Source organism: Drosophila obscura, unplaced genomic scaffold (genome assembly GCF_018151105.1).
Source record: "Drosophila obscura isolate BZ-5 IFL unplaced genomic scaffold, ASM1815110v1 contig_1, whole genome shotgun sequence".
Lineage (NCBI taxonomy): Eukaryota > Metazoa > Arthropoda > Insecta > Diptera > Drosophilidae > Drosophila > Drosophila obscura.
Window position 1 is genome coordinate 2,757,886 of NW_024542679.1, and position 13,903 is coordinate 2,771,788.

The window sequence follows — 13,903 nt, forward strand, 5'->3', positions numbered from 1 at the left end:
CTAGGTGATAAGCGTGGTTATCACTAGATACTCGCTGATCGTTTCGCATAGTTGAAGGGTGTATAATATGGGTGTAAATTTCGAGATGATATCAAATGCAAAGGCCACATGGTGTTTGCACTGTTGTGGACCAGCATTTTGAATGGGTGCGCGGGTGCTAGCTGGCCACTGGTTTAGGCACTACAGTAGTTAGGATCCGCAACGTGGTCCTTGGATATTGCACGCAGTCATGTGGGGCGACGGTGTCCCAATCATTTGCTCTCGTTGCTGTCCTTGTTGCGCTCCTCGCGTATCCGCTTGAAGGCCTCTGTCTTGACAAAGTCCACGGAATTGTAGACGACGCTGCTCGGCACAGGAGCCCGAGCTCCACCGGCATCCACCGCTGCCAGACGAATGCCACCGCCTGCATTGCCACCCTGGGAATAAAGATTGCCCACGCTCATGCTCGATCGATTGAGCAGGGGCGGTTTGTTGGTCACATCCAGATCAAAATACTGAAGCTTGTGCTCGACGTGGGCCGGCGGCTGTTGTTTCGGCCCTGCGCCTGAGGAGGTCATCATGGCAGCCACTGCCGAGGCTGTGCGCTGATGCTGCACTGAGAGGCTGCCAGGACTGTTGGGATGCGGGCGATGTTGCTGGCGTGGCAGAGTGCGCGTCTCGTGGAAGTATGCAGCCACCGCCGACGAGTGAACATCGGTTTCGTGCGGCAGCACCATCGAGAGTGGTGCTCCGGAAGAGCGACGCGACGACGGCGACATGGTGGCCGAAGTACCAAGCTGAAAATTGAGCAAAGAAATCTTAGAGCCGACATTTAGCGGGAGGTTCTTCTTCGAGCCTTACCTTGTACGCATTTGGTTTACACTTGCGATCCACGCTGGGCGGCCCAATCGGCTGCAGTTGGGCCGCGCCCAATTTGCTGGTTAAATGCTCGACGCCCACCGGCGGCTTGGCCGGGAACTCCTCCGGTGGCTTATCCTCCACGGCCGCTGGAGTGCCGGCCGCCTTTGGTTTCAGTTTGCGGTTCACTGGCGGACAGTCCATTTGCTCAATGAAGTCATACCGAAACACATTTCCCTCCATTTTGGTGGGCGCTGCATTCGTGTAGCAGTGTGGGCGTGGCAACGTACGCGCACTTGTGGGTGAGGAGGCTGCAATGGTAGCCGGAGTCTGGCAGGGATTGGCTCCCACTGCCACCGTCACTGCCACTGGCACCGCAACGGCACCCAGATCGGCTGCTGCCATCAAATTGGGCGTGGAGGCAGCAATGGGATTGCTGTTGTGCGGACTGGTGACCGGTCGCTCGCCCAGCAGCTGGCTGACATTGTAGTAGGGCAGCTGATGGGAGCGTGGAATGTCGTAGCTCTCCTCAATGAACCCGGAGTTTGCATTCCGACGGGCCACAATAGCTGGCGATGTGTTTTCCGTGTCCGAAAGCTGCGGCAGATCGCGAGTGATTCTGGAATTGAGTGAAATTTGGGTTGGGATTTCCCTTGGATGGTCATTCTTCTCTCGCGACTCACTTTTCATTCTCCTTAAAGTCTAGTATGAGATTATTCTTGTTCTTCAGCACCTTGGCCAGTTTCTCCAGTGTGCGATGGTCACCAGCATCTGCCAGCGATGATGGGGCCGTCAGTTTTGACTGCTTGTCGGGTGGCGGAGCTGCGGCTGCACCATCTTCGGGCATTTTGGAGAAGCGTTGCGAATAAGTCAGCACAAATGATTCGTTCTCTATGGAACTATCCGAGGGCCTGGTGCTGCGATCTATGAACATTCGTCGATATTAAGCAATTCAGTGTGAAGCTGAGATGATGACGACACTTACCCACATTCTCGCGGAGTGGCAGGGGATGAGCCCACTCATCGTCATCGGTGAAGACGCTCTCCGAGTCCGAGTCGGAACGTTGCTTGCTGGCAGAACTAGCCGCCAGCTGTTGCTACAAAGAGCAGAATGAATACAATGATGATTAGTCATAGTTGATCTGACCAGATCTATAATTATATCCACTTACCAGACTCAAGTTGGTTATCTTGGGGGAGTAGGACTGGTCATTGGTCAGGTTTAGGCCAATGTTGTTATGACTACGCGGTGTATCGTAGAACTTGGGATCCAAATTGTTCAACGGCGTTGTGGGATTGTTCGGTATGGCCCCATCTCGGCCCGGCCCGCCTGCACCAGAGTGCTGGTTGTCCAGCAGGAACTTGGGGCTGCCCGAGAAGCACTCGCTAATGGGTATATACGGACCAGAGGCGGTGCTCAATGCTGGCGATGCCTGCACGCTGCTATGCTGCTGCTGTTCGGCTGCTGCCTCGGCCAGGGTCTGTTGGGTGAGCACCAGATGGTCTGGCAGCTTCCGCACCACTCCATTCGCGTTGACCGCGAGACGGGCAGCCTGCTGTTGCTGTTGCTGCTGCTGCTCGGCAGCTGCAGCCGCTGCCTGAGCCTGGATCAGTGCACTGTGGTTCAAGTAGAGGGCCGTGGCCGGCGAGGGAGGCGGCTGCTGTTGTGCTGCCGAAAGTAAGTCTTGCTGATCGAAGTTTCCATCACAGAGCATTGTCTCGCGATTGCTGTACTCCGTGTTGACATAGACCGAGTCCGAGTTGTTGTTGCCGGGATTCTGCGGCAGTGGCTGCTGGTCAATGACCACCGGACGACGCATTTGGGCAGTTCCTCCCGTTGCCGTAGCCTGTGCGGCGGCAACAGTTCCCGCCGACGAATGCAACGATGTGGTGGTTGTATTTTGTGTAGAGTTGCTCAGGCCACCGCTGGAGCTCGTGTTCTGCGTGCGGTTCTCGTCTGTTGCGGCAGCCAAAAGGAACACAAAATTTTTAAGACTTCAATTATGTACCTGAATATAGTGCACTCACCTGCCCCCACAGAGCCCAGAGGCAGTTCATTCGACTGCTTGGTGTCATGCAGGTGACACACCTGGCAGATGCAGTTCACCCAATCGCGCATGTCCGACTCTGTTTCGGCAGCCAGGTAGTACGTGCGCTTCGGCGTCTTGATGTCGAACATGTACTGAAACTTCTGCTTGCGATTCTCCAGCCGCAGGCCACAGTCCACTTGCTCGCATTGATCCAAATCGATGACGCCCTTCAGCTTGCGGCAATTGTGATCGGTGTAGTATTCAAGGCAGAACTGTTCGGGTATCTCGCCCTGCTTCAGCGTGAACCAGCGTCGCCGCCAGCGCTACAAAAACACAAGAAATAGGAGAATAAAAATAAAACAAAGCGCTAAAGTTAGTAAACAAATGATGAATGGAATGGGTGGACGGACGACTACGCCTATCAGGGGTGCAGCCTTCTCTGGCGTCGACTGTCCACTACTCGTATCAAGGGTGAGTAAGCAGCGTCGCTGCTGCTTTTCCGCGAATCATATTTGCATTGACATTTTCTTGGGTAATCAGCCAGCGCACACACAAGATACCCACCCACCCCCCAGATGCACACTCGCCCACAGTGTGCCGTTAAAATGATTGCTAAACAGCTGTATGGTGGAGTGGGGGGTGGGGTTGGCTGTTGGGTTTGTGTCATCGCTAAACTCCAGCTCGGGCTTCAGATTTGTAGGTGTGTGTGTGTGTTATCTGAATCTGTGTGTGTTGGCTTGTGTTTATATTTGTAGTCTGTTCAATTTCCGAATTTCACGCTTAATTGAATTATAAACAATAAACATAATGCCACACACAAGCAGGCAGCGCCGAAAATTGGCACCCCAGAGAGATGGCTATACGCGAGCTAATACGAAAGGCATTAATATTTTCTTATAAGTACAGTGAAGCCATATGCATATTAAATAGAAGGTCAGGGCGATTCTCTGCCATATGGCCCAACCTTCTAAAAATTATTCCTTGGCCGCTGCTTTAGTGGGGCGCCAAGCGTGTTCCTGGAACTCTTGGTTCCGTTATAAGTGGTTTCAAATGTACCAACACGCACACATGCATGCATGGAACATACACGATACATAACGGGCAGCGGCAGGCAGCACCCTAGAAATGCCAGCAAACAGAAACAACAATAACAAGCTGGAAAGACAAGTGCGTCATTGTTTTTTGTGGCTCCGGCTCCCTCCCGTTGCTTTGATGCGGTGCGTGATGTGATGTGGCTTATCGTCAGTACATCCATATAAAATATACATACTCCATATATACACACATATGTACATACATATGTATGTCCATAGCCTTTGTGCATACTTTCTACTTGAATAAACTCAACAGAATATAATTTGATCAAACGCAACAGTTGCTGGTAATTTAATACACGAGCGAGCAAACGCCTCTGCGGCGCACATCGAGGCCCAAGCAAAGTAAACATTAAACGAAAGAATTAATTAAGCGTAAATTTAGACCAGCGCCAAAACATGTTCCCACGCCATAAGCAAACAAACAAACAAAACACACACTTGGATGTATGTATGCATGTACATACATACATACATACAGCCCATCGGAAGTCGGAGGCTATCGTAAATTTCATTCACATTTTGCAGTTACTGGAAACTTGCTCTCTCTGCGGTTTTAGCTTGTTTGCATTTCAATCAATTTCCGCTTCCCTTGGTCGCGGCGGCAGCGGCATCAGCCAGTCTGTCGCTTATTAATGAATTATATTATGACAAACAAATGCAGACACAAGCACAAACACACACACACACACACACACACACACGGATGGAGGCACACAGAGTAATTGTACAAAAATGCCACTGCGATTAGTTTGGTGCGTTTGCTTTTGTGACTCAGTATAGCAGGAGAGTTGGCAAAAACAATTTCCTCCAGTCGGAGATTGTGGGAACATATCTCTTTGCTGCAGTTTACCGTAAGCTTTGCGGTTTGCACTTTGATGCACATTTCACTGATCACTTGGTATTCGAGGAGTTGGGGGGAAAACTGCTCAAGTAGCTTAACTATCCTGAACGGAACGGAGTTGGCACAAGACGAGCCCACTCCAAAGGGAAACTTACTGCACGCCAAATTCGTTTTGTTGGTGGCGACTTAATTAGCCACCCTTCGTAGAAAGTGCGATCCATTTTCCAGCAGCGGACAGTGGAAAATAAATAAAATTAAATAAATTTTGTTTGTTACCCCTTCCGCGCACTTATTAGCGGTGTCAAACCATCGTGGGCACTATCGATAGTATCGATATTTTACTGCTAGCCTCTACTATCGACAGTTTTGCGACTATCATGATAGTATCGAGCTACAGTCGTTGCGCTTTTGATATGTTTGGATTGGCTGCTATAAAATACGAAGACACATTTGTAGACAAATCGAGAGGTGGCATCTAATTTTAACAATGGACAAGTTCCCAAAAGGTTTCAATGGTTTTTAATAATCATTTGAGCCCGATACTATTACGATAGTATCGATCGTTTTTTTCAAAACATTTAAAGTTGATATTCCTCGATTTTGATTTTCGGTTTAATATTACTAGCTAGCTGGGACTCTCAGCCCTAAAAAAATAATTTAATCCGTTAGATACATCAATTTTCTACAAGATCGTCAAGTTTTCAGAAGTCCATTTTAATGCATGTTTCACATATTAAGGTTCAAACAAAAACAACATAAAACGAATGTGACGTCGTTGCTGGCAGCGCCACCAGACTCGTGCAATTCGTAGTTTCTGCGGGCTGCCACACCATGATATTTTGAGACCCGTTTCATTACCGATTCGCTTTGAATCAATATCGGTACTTTTGTGCAATGAATTTGGCGGTTACATACCATTATTTAAAAAAACCAATATTGTAGCAACGATTTTATTGTTTGTTTAAAACATCATTTGCCGGTGTAAGTTTTACATCACATACATACACGTACATCACATGATTGATATCAGAATCTTATGATTTAAAATCCCGCCGTTTAAAATCAATTTTTCAATGAAAACAGGCGTTTGTTTTCGGCCCAGAACATAATTCTAAGTTTCTATAAAAAATCGTGTAATATTTTTTACAAATAAATTTTATTCCGTCGTGTCAAGTGTATGCTGACAACATACAGATTTTCCATATAGAATTGCATTATCTCAAACAGCGCAACACACCACAACAACACTGCCACGCCGATCTTAGACGGAACCTGCACCACGTCGGTCAACAGCTTATTTGTCCTTGCTGTCGCCCTTGCCACCACGAATCCTACCGGTACGACGGGCGGCAATGAGACCGACCTTACGACCAGCAGATGTGCCTCTCTTGACAGTCGAAGCCTTACCAATATGTTGATGGTTACCACCACCGTGGGGATGCTCCACGGGGTTCATGGCAACACCACGCACCTTAGGCCAGCTGTTGCGCTTCACCTTGTACTTGTGGTAGGCACGACCGGCCTTCAGGATGGGCTTGTCGATACGACCGCCGCCGGCGACGATGCCAACCATGGCGCGGTTGGCAGAGGGCACAACCTTCTTGGCGCCCGAGGGCAGCTTGACACGGGTCTTCTTGGTGTCGGGGTTGTGGGCAATCACGGTGGCGTAGTTGCCAGAGGTGCGGGCCAGACGGCCACGATCACCAGTTTTCTCCTCCAAGTTGCAGATGATGGTACCCTCGGGCATCTGGCTCAGGGGCATCACATTGCCGATCTGCAGGGTAGCCTTGCGACCGCAGTACACGAACTGGCCGGTGTGCATGCCCTCGGGGGCGATGAACAGCTCCTTGCGGATCTTGTAGCGGTAGGGGTCACGGAAGTGAACGACAGCCAAGGGGGCGCCACGACCGGGATCGTGCACGATGTCCTAGCAGCACAAAGCAAACATTTGTATTAGTATTAATCAATTACCAGTGCCTGACATCCGAAGCACTCACCTTGACAACACCGCGGATGTAGCCGGAGCGCTCGGCAAAGTCCAGAGAGCGGAGCTTGGCGGCTCCCTTGCGCTTCTTGACGTGCGCCTTGAAGACGGAACCAGCTCCCTTACGTTGTGCACGAATAACGCGACCCATTGCTGCAATTGACAAGACAATTAATTTACAGTCATCACAACACTACACTCGGTGCCGCCATGGACACCAAAACATCCGTCGCAATTTAACGCTCGCCCATCGCAACATTCTATGAAATATTGTATGCATAGGCCGGCGAAAGGCTTCCCGTTGCACTTTTGTTTATTATCATGGCAGGATGTTGCGATATTTGAGAAAAATTTAACGATTAACATTTCAGCAGTACGCTACGTACCGAATCTCGGGTAGAAAAGAAAAGAAAGAGAGGAAGACAAACGCAAATTGTCAAAGTGACAGCTAGCGCAGCCAACCTCACTCTGTTTTCCGCGCCTTAACAGCACGCTGTTAAAGGCACGGGCGGTGCTGTTAGTGCGCTGGCAATCTCTAGTTTGGCGCGCACAAAGTATTTAAATGGAGCCCACATTTTGCTTTTTTTTTTAGGTTTTTTAGTTTGAACAGATAGAAGTTTCGTACAGTTTTAAGGTGCGTAGGCATAGAATACGCCACCACGATTGATTGGAAGAAACCAATCACACATCTGGCAATGTCTTAGGATAATGTTAATTAATTTGGTTTGCAGCAACATTGTACACAATTTAATAATAATAGCCACATGGTATACAGTTTGTTTATACCTTATTTTGTTTAAATAGAGGGGCTAAGTTCGTTTTTCTTTGGTATATTTACGGCATATTTTGAAAATGACGTTTCTGAGGTTCCAGTCACACTCTACAAGACAAATCAAGTGAAATATTTATTTTTCCATATATTAATATACTTTTGAAAATGACCGCCAAACTCATTTAGCGCACAAAAAATACTGACATTTTTCGCTTTCAATTCGTGGTGGTTTTTCAAAATGGAATGGAATGAAGATTCATTGTTGCGTCATTCCATACGCAAGACATTTGATTTGTATGGGAAAAAATTCAGCAACATCTGGAAATGAATAGGCAGCATTGTTCTGCAACTTTGGAACGAAATGAGCAACAATCTGCATACCTTGGGAAAATGGATATTATAGAATAGAGATATTGTTGGTAATTTCATGCTCCAATTAATACAGAAACTACTCAGTCTCTGTTTTAAAGTATTAACGAAATTTTGCATCTCACGGGTACAAATAATAGGCATCAGAACCGGGATAAATGTATTTATAAAACACAAAACATATGCTTTAATGGGTAAAAAACATCTCAATCTAAGAAAACTGCACTATTAATGTTTCAATGGAGCTTGGAACAAAACATTTAACACCAATTAAAAGAAATAAGGTATACAAAAGTACATACGCATAGAAGATACTTGGTTGACCAGCAACACTGACGTAACATTTAGTCAACACTTACGTTTTAAGCTTTGGCCGTTTTTGTTTGAACCTTAATATGTAAACAATCCAATGAAAAAGAGTTCTAAAAACTAACCAATCCTGAACAAAATTTATGTATCTATCGGATAAAATTATTTGTTTAGGGCTGAAAGGGCCAACTAGCTAGTAATATTAAACGGAATATCAAAATTAAGGAGTATCAACGTTGAATGTATTGAAAAAAACAATCGATACTATCGTAATAGTATCGGGATGAAATAATTATTAAAAAACCATTAAAACCTTTTAGGAACTTGTCCATTGTAAAAATTAGATGCCACCTGTCGATTTTTTTACAAATGTGTTGGCAATCCAGACAATCCAAACATATCAAAAGCGCAACGACTGTAGCTCGATACTATCATGATAGTCGCAAAACCGTCGATAGTAGAGACTAGCAGTAAAATATCGATACTATCGATAGTGCCCTCGATGGTTTGACACCTCTAGCAATATGCAAAATACGGCTGAACTTCGCCGTGCGCGCGTCGTCGAATAAAACAAATCAAATTGAAAACTACAATACAGCTCGCTAGTGTACAATAAAAATCAATCCAATACTCAGTCCTGCTCATATCGATATCGCTTGAAATAGAAACCGCAGATGATGAAAACTTTGTAAAGAGAAGGAGAGACACACACGGACAGTGAAAGATAGTTTAATATAAAGATACATTCGGATTGGAAACAGAGTGCGGAGGTGTTGTCGCTGCGTCGGGTCGCGTAAAGAATTCGTTTTTCCCCGATTGCACAAAAACCGGAACATAAGTCTATTAAGCATTTGTGCAATGCACAGGCGTGAATAAAAACCAGCCAAACGCTGTGCGTGGAAAAGTATGTAAAAAAGAGTACCCCAAAAAAGAGAATAAAAAACAACCGAAAACGGGCATCCTATTCGAGCGAGTGGCAGATTTTTTCTGTCTACCTACACAAACACACACATGCACGTATAGGCCAGCGGCAGAGTGTGTGTGAGTGAGTGTGTCTGTATAGGTGTAGGCTGGTCCATCGGGAGGTCTGCCGCAGAAATAAAGCGGAAAAATTGTGAAAAAGTGTGTTGAAAGAGTGGAAAAGGAAATGTTTAACTAAGCTGAAATTTTATGCTGGAAATTGTGCCGGAAAAATCACGGCAAAGTGCGTGCCGCGCCCCGTTTGCCAAACGCCAACACACAGAGGCACGCTCACACATTAACACACACACACACATGTAGAGGGAGAACCACATACACTCACACTCAAAAACACCAATACAGAGCGTAGAAGAAGCAGTGGGCAAAAGCAAAAAGAGAAAAGTTGTAGCAAAGGCAGAGCAACAAATAGTTTTGTTAATTGCAGTATTAAATATTGTTGGGCTGGTATTTTTGCTTAAGAAAATACTAAAGAAATAACTGCAGTTCTCTCCCGGTTGGCCTTAGTGCCTTTGTTTGTGTGTGTGTGACTGTGTGTGCGTTGGTGTTTTATTTTTTACACTCTCCTTCCTCTTCCCTCCTTCCGCGTGAAGTAGCAGCAGCAAATCTCCGTGGCAGCAGCAGCAGCAGAAGAAGGGAGTAGAAGAGAACAACACAACAAAATAGCAAATCAAAATGGCGCACCAACAGCAGCAGCAACAACAACTGGCTCCATCCGTGAATTGTTCATTGGATGATATCGATTTGACGGCACTGAAGGTAAGAGAATAATTTATCCCCACACCGATCAAATCTGATCTCATACGGCCAGACCCCTCCCCTTTTCGGTAGCTATTTCTGGACCGGGGTTCCAGTGTGTTTAGTGTGCTCATTATCACCCCGTGGGACCCCCCGCCCCCTGTACTTAATTGCACCTCTCGACATTCGCTGCTCCCACTATTTGGGCTCCTCTTTATTCTCCCATTCGCACTGGTTCTATTATCGCTCTGTTCCCATTCGCATTCCTCCCTTCCCTTCCCTTTTGGCTAGGTGTGGCCATGTGTTTTTGTAACGGTAAACCCACTTCCGCCTGGAATTTTGCAGCTGATTATTGCCTTAAAGTTGAATCCAAGGTACATTTGACAAAAGGTTTGGTATTCCCGCTACAACAACACCCTGTGTTAGCATTACACAGCTTTTGTGGCAGTTAGTTATACAACGTCAGAAATTGCATTCAGCGCTCCATTATTGGAGTCATTTTCAGTCAAGGTCCCTCCCCCTTTATGTAAATTCTTGCTTGAAAATTACAACAAAAGAATATTTTTGCTTTGTGTTTCACGTTTCATGCTTTTTGCTATAGCAACAGGGGGGGAAGGTTCCACCCTCTCACGCTCACTCTTTCCCCCCGTTTGAGCGGGAGCCATTCACAATAATAATCGAGTTGATAAATGCATTTATTGGCATTACATTTTCGATTGCTCGATTATGAGAAAATCCCACCCACCAGCCACCACTCGCCACATTCATATTCATCCACCACCCACCAACCCACCACCAAATTATCAAAGGCCGGCCGGTGTCATCTTCTTTTGCTTTTGCCTAGCTATTCTTTTCTTTTCTTTTTTGTATTTTTCGTTTCTTTTTGCCATTCGCTTCGTTTCTCAATGAATTGGTTTGCTTCCCCACCCACCCCCACCACACGCACAGAGGTGGCCGCCACCACAATATGCCGCATGCGTTTTTGTTGCCGCCTTTCTCTTTCACCAAAAACACTCCACCACTCACCATCTCCTACCACGCCTAAGCTCTGCTGGAGAAACTCACCATGCTGGTTTGGGGTGGGCCCCACATTGGGCGCCTGCTCTTTTGCGCACCCACAGTACATGTGTGTGTGTGTGTGAGTGTCCGTTTGTTGACTCTGTCTTGTGTGCAAGGCAGAGTGAGAGAGGAGAGTATGGGTGGAGTAGGGTGGTGGTGCCTTGGGTCGTCGCCTCTGCTCTGGCATGTGCCTCTGTCTGCGTGTGAGAATCTCTTTCTCTGTGCGAGTCGAGTGTGTTTATGAAAAATTGTTCATAGTCGAAGCAGAAGCAAGAGATGAAGAAGGAGACGGAAAACGCGACAAGAATGAAAATTGTTTAGTTTACTTTATTAAAAGGCAGGCAGAGGAGGCAGACATGTCCATGCGTGTCTACTGCTGCCGCTGAGTCTCCCTCTGTGTGTGAGTGAGTGTGTTGCACCAGACGGCATGAAGATGATGATGATGGAGCACGAAGGCACAAACCAAAGCAAAATCAGCAAAAAATGGCAGCAGAATATGACGACTCTTGCCTGTGAGCGTGTGTGTGTTTGAAGTGTTGCTGCTGCTGCGGCTGCTTGTTGGCCTTCTCTTACTTTGGCAGAGGCGCGTGGGCGCCTCTGTCGCGTCTCTCGTCTCGTTTCGTCTCTGACCTGTCTGTGCGTGGCTTTTAAAGGTCATTCCAACAATGGTTGATGGAGGGGTGGAGAAGAGAGAATGTCCCGAAATAGAAACGGTAAAAAGGTCAGAGTCCTTAAAGCTTGAACAGTGCGATGGTGGAAAGTGAGCGAGAGAGATAGAGATAGAGGGGTGGTGGGGAGCAGGCCTTTTCAGGTTTCTTTCAGTTCGAAACTCCGATAAGCTTCTTCGATAAGATATATGTACACACGCTTGGAGGGGAAGGGAAAACTGCATTCGTTGGAACACAAATTTCAAATTTCCTTAATTGGTTTTTTATGATTTATTTTATTTGTGTGTGTGTGTGTGTGTGTGTGTTTCTCCCTCTCTGATCTGTTCTCTTTTACTGCAGTTTCTTTTATGTTCTGCATTTGCCTGATAACTCGAGTTCTGTTCTCCAACTCTCTTCCTCTCGCCTTTTGTTTCTTTTGTTCGGTTTTATTTTAATCAACATTTATTGCATTTTCGGCTTGGGCTGCGATAAAAACGTGTTCGCCCACATTTTAGTTTGCATTTGTGTGCATATGTACGTGTGTGTGTGCTCAGCAATTTGCTGGAGGACTGAGGGAAACCGATCCACAATCCATATCGTTCCACACATGTGTTGTGTGCTGCATTTTTGTGGGTTAAATCAACATCGCAGCCCAGGAAAAACACTTTATTAAAGGAAACTGTCCATTGTTAAATAACGGAATTTCCCCCAGAAAAAAGGAAAATTTCAGCAACAATAATCAGTTTTGCTTTGAGGGAAATTTACTCCATCCATATGTCGGAATGATCAAAAGGGAAATAATCAGTTTTCCGTAAATTTCTCTCTCAGCTAATAGCGCGGCCCATAAAAAAGTTCCATCCTTTACCTACATATGTACATATGTATCTCTCGCCTCTCTTCTGTGCAAATCAGAAACAAATTCACAAAATGCCTCACTAATATGAATACACTTTGATCTCCACACCCGTGCCCTCTCTTTCACGGTCTCTTTTTGAGCCGTAGCAGGTACTGCCTCTGCATCTGCATACCTACCTACTCCACTGTACTCCACTCTCCATTCCTAATATGCATTCAGTCCTGTTTTTGGCCAATCTCCTGCCTCTTCTTCAGCCCCTCCTCTGTGCCGCTTACTGGGCCAAGCCTTTGCCAAAGAGGTGGAGTGGTGAGTGAGGAGGGAGGAGGGTATTGCGCTTTTAGACAAACAAAACGAAACGAAAGAATTCCAGTTTTCCAGGCCAGGCAAAACTGTAATAATAAAAGCAGCTACTAGAAAAAAAGAGACAAAACTTCCAGCTACAGTGGATACCGGCTAGGGTGAATGAGAACATGAATTGGAAGTGGAGTTCCGCTGGAGAAGGAGGCTCCACTGTTGCCCCAGCCAGCCAGCGTCTGCGTTGGTCCGCCGCGTCTCTCGCTCTTTCGGTCCCTCCCGACGGATCGGGTTGTTTAGTTTTAGTTGTACCCGTTTGGACAAATACAAATACGAAAGACAAACAAAAGGCAAATGGGAAGAGGGAAGATAGAGAAGCAGTGATTGGGAGGGCGGGGGACGCATGTGGCAGCAGCTGGACAGCAGAACTAGCAGCAGCAGCAGCAGCAGCAGGAAAGAGTGAGCGAGCAAGCAAACAGCCTGTTTGCCTGCTGATAACTGTAACCAAACGAGCAGGCAGTGCTCGCTGACCAACAGAACAGTCAACAGACAGACAGACAGAAAGAGAGAGATTGGGCGAGAGAACTTTAGTTCTAACGGATCATTCTCTCTCGCTCGTTCTGCCTTAACATGTCACAATGCTAATGAGTCATGGAGTTGCAGACACTCCACACTCTCCGGCTCCCCTCTAGGCCCTCTCTACATCCCCCACTTCTCTCCTCAGTTAATTTTTCGTGCATTTTTAATTGATTTTTTTACAACGGTGAAGTAATCAGCCATAAATAGCAGTAATTGCCGCTGCTGCACTTCCCAGCATACATACACATATCGCTCTCCCACACACTCACAATTTGTGTTCACTCTCCCGTTTTCCCTTTCCCTCATATTGCGCACTGTGTGTGCTCTTTGCATGTGTTTGACACAGTTTTGTGGGTGTAGGAGGCGGGGGTGGGGGGGTTCGCTAGGCAGCCATAAATCTACTTAGAGCGGCTTTCCATAGTTCTTCTGCCTTTCCCTACTCCTCCCTACCCTTCACCCCCAACCCCTCTGCCGTCATTCCCCACTATTTGTTTATTTGCTCTGCACTTTTTT

The 13,903-nt window shown here is 46.6% G+C and overlaps 3 protein-coding genes across 6 annotated transcripts in view; 1 reads left to right on the plus strand and 2 right to left on the minus strand.

The window, feature by feature from the left end:
* Positions 1–23: 23 nt before the first annotated feature.
* On the minus strand, positions 24–5,111 carry LOC111077371 (protein daughter of sevenless). The gene is made up of 7 exons (XM_022371622.2): positions 4,961–5,111; positions 2,866–3,190; positions 2,010–2,794; positions 1,823–1,934; positions 1,521–1,761; positions 841–1,456; positions 24–776 (listed from the first exon to the last, which is right to left on the minus strand). Exons 1-7 carry the CDS (start codon positions 5,024–5,026, stop codon positions 252–254), a joined length of 2,670 nt encoding a protein of 889 aa, XP_022227314.2. The 5' UTR covers positions 5,027–5,111; the 3' UTR covers positions 24–251.
* Positions 5,112–5,942: 831 nt separating this feature from the next.
* Positions 5,943–7,248, minus strand: LOC111077350 (60S ribosomal protein L8). The gene is made up of 3 exons (XM_022371594.2): positions 7,176–7,248; positions 6,803–6,942; positions 5,943–6,732 (listed from the first exon to the last, which is right to left on the minus strand). The coding sequence occupies exons 2-3, from the start codon at positions 6,938–6,940 to the stop codon at positions 6,100–6,102; spliced, it is 771 nt and encodes a 256-aa protein (XP_022227286.1). The 5' UTR covers positions 6,941–6,942; positions 7,176–7,248; the 3' UTR covers positions 5,943–6,099.
* A 2,599-nt stretch (positions 7,249–9,847) lies between these two features.
* The window catches only part of LOC111077369 (serine/threonine-protein kinase mig-15), a 36,227-nt gene continuing 32,171 nt past the window's right edge, over positions 9,848–13,903 (plus strand). For all 4 annotated transcript variants that reach the window (XM_022371618.2, XM_022371620.2, XM_022371617.2 and 1 more), the window contains exon 1: positions 9,848–9,976. In XM_022371618.2, the coding sequence (XP_022227310.2) occupies positions 9,893–9,976 (84 nt within the window). In that variant the 5' untranslated portion in view covers positions 9,848–9,892. The remainder of the gene's footprint in view (positions 9,977–13,903) is intronic.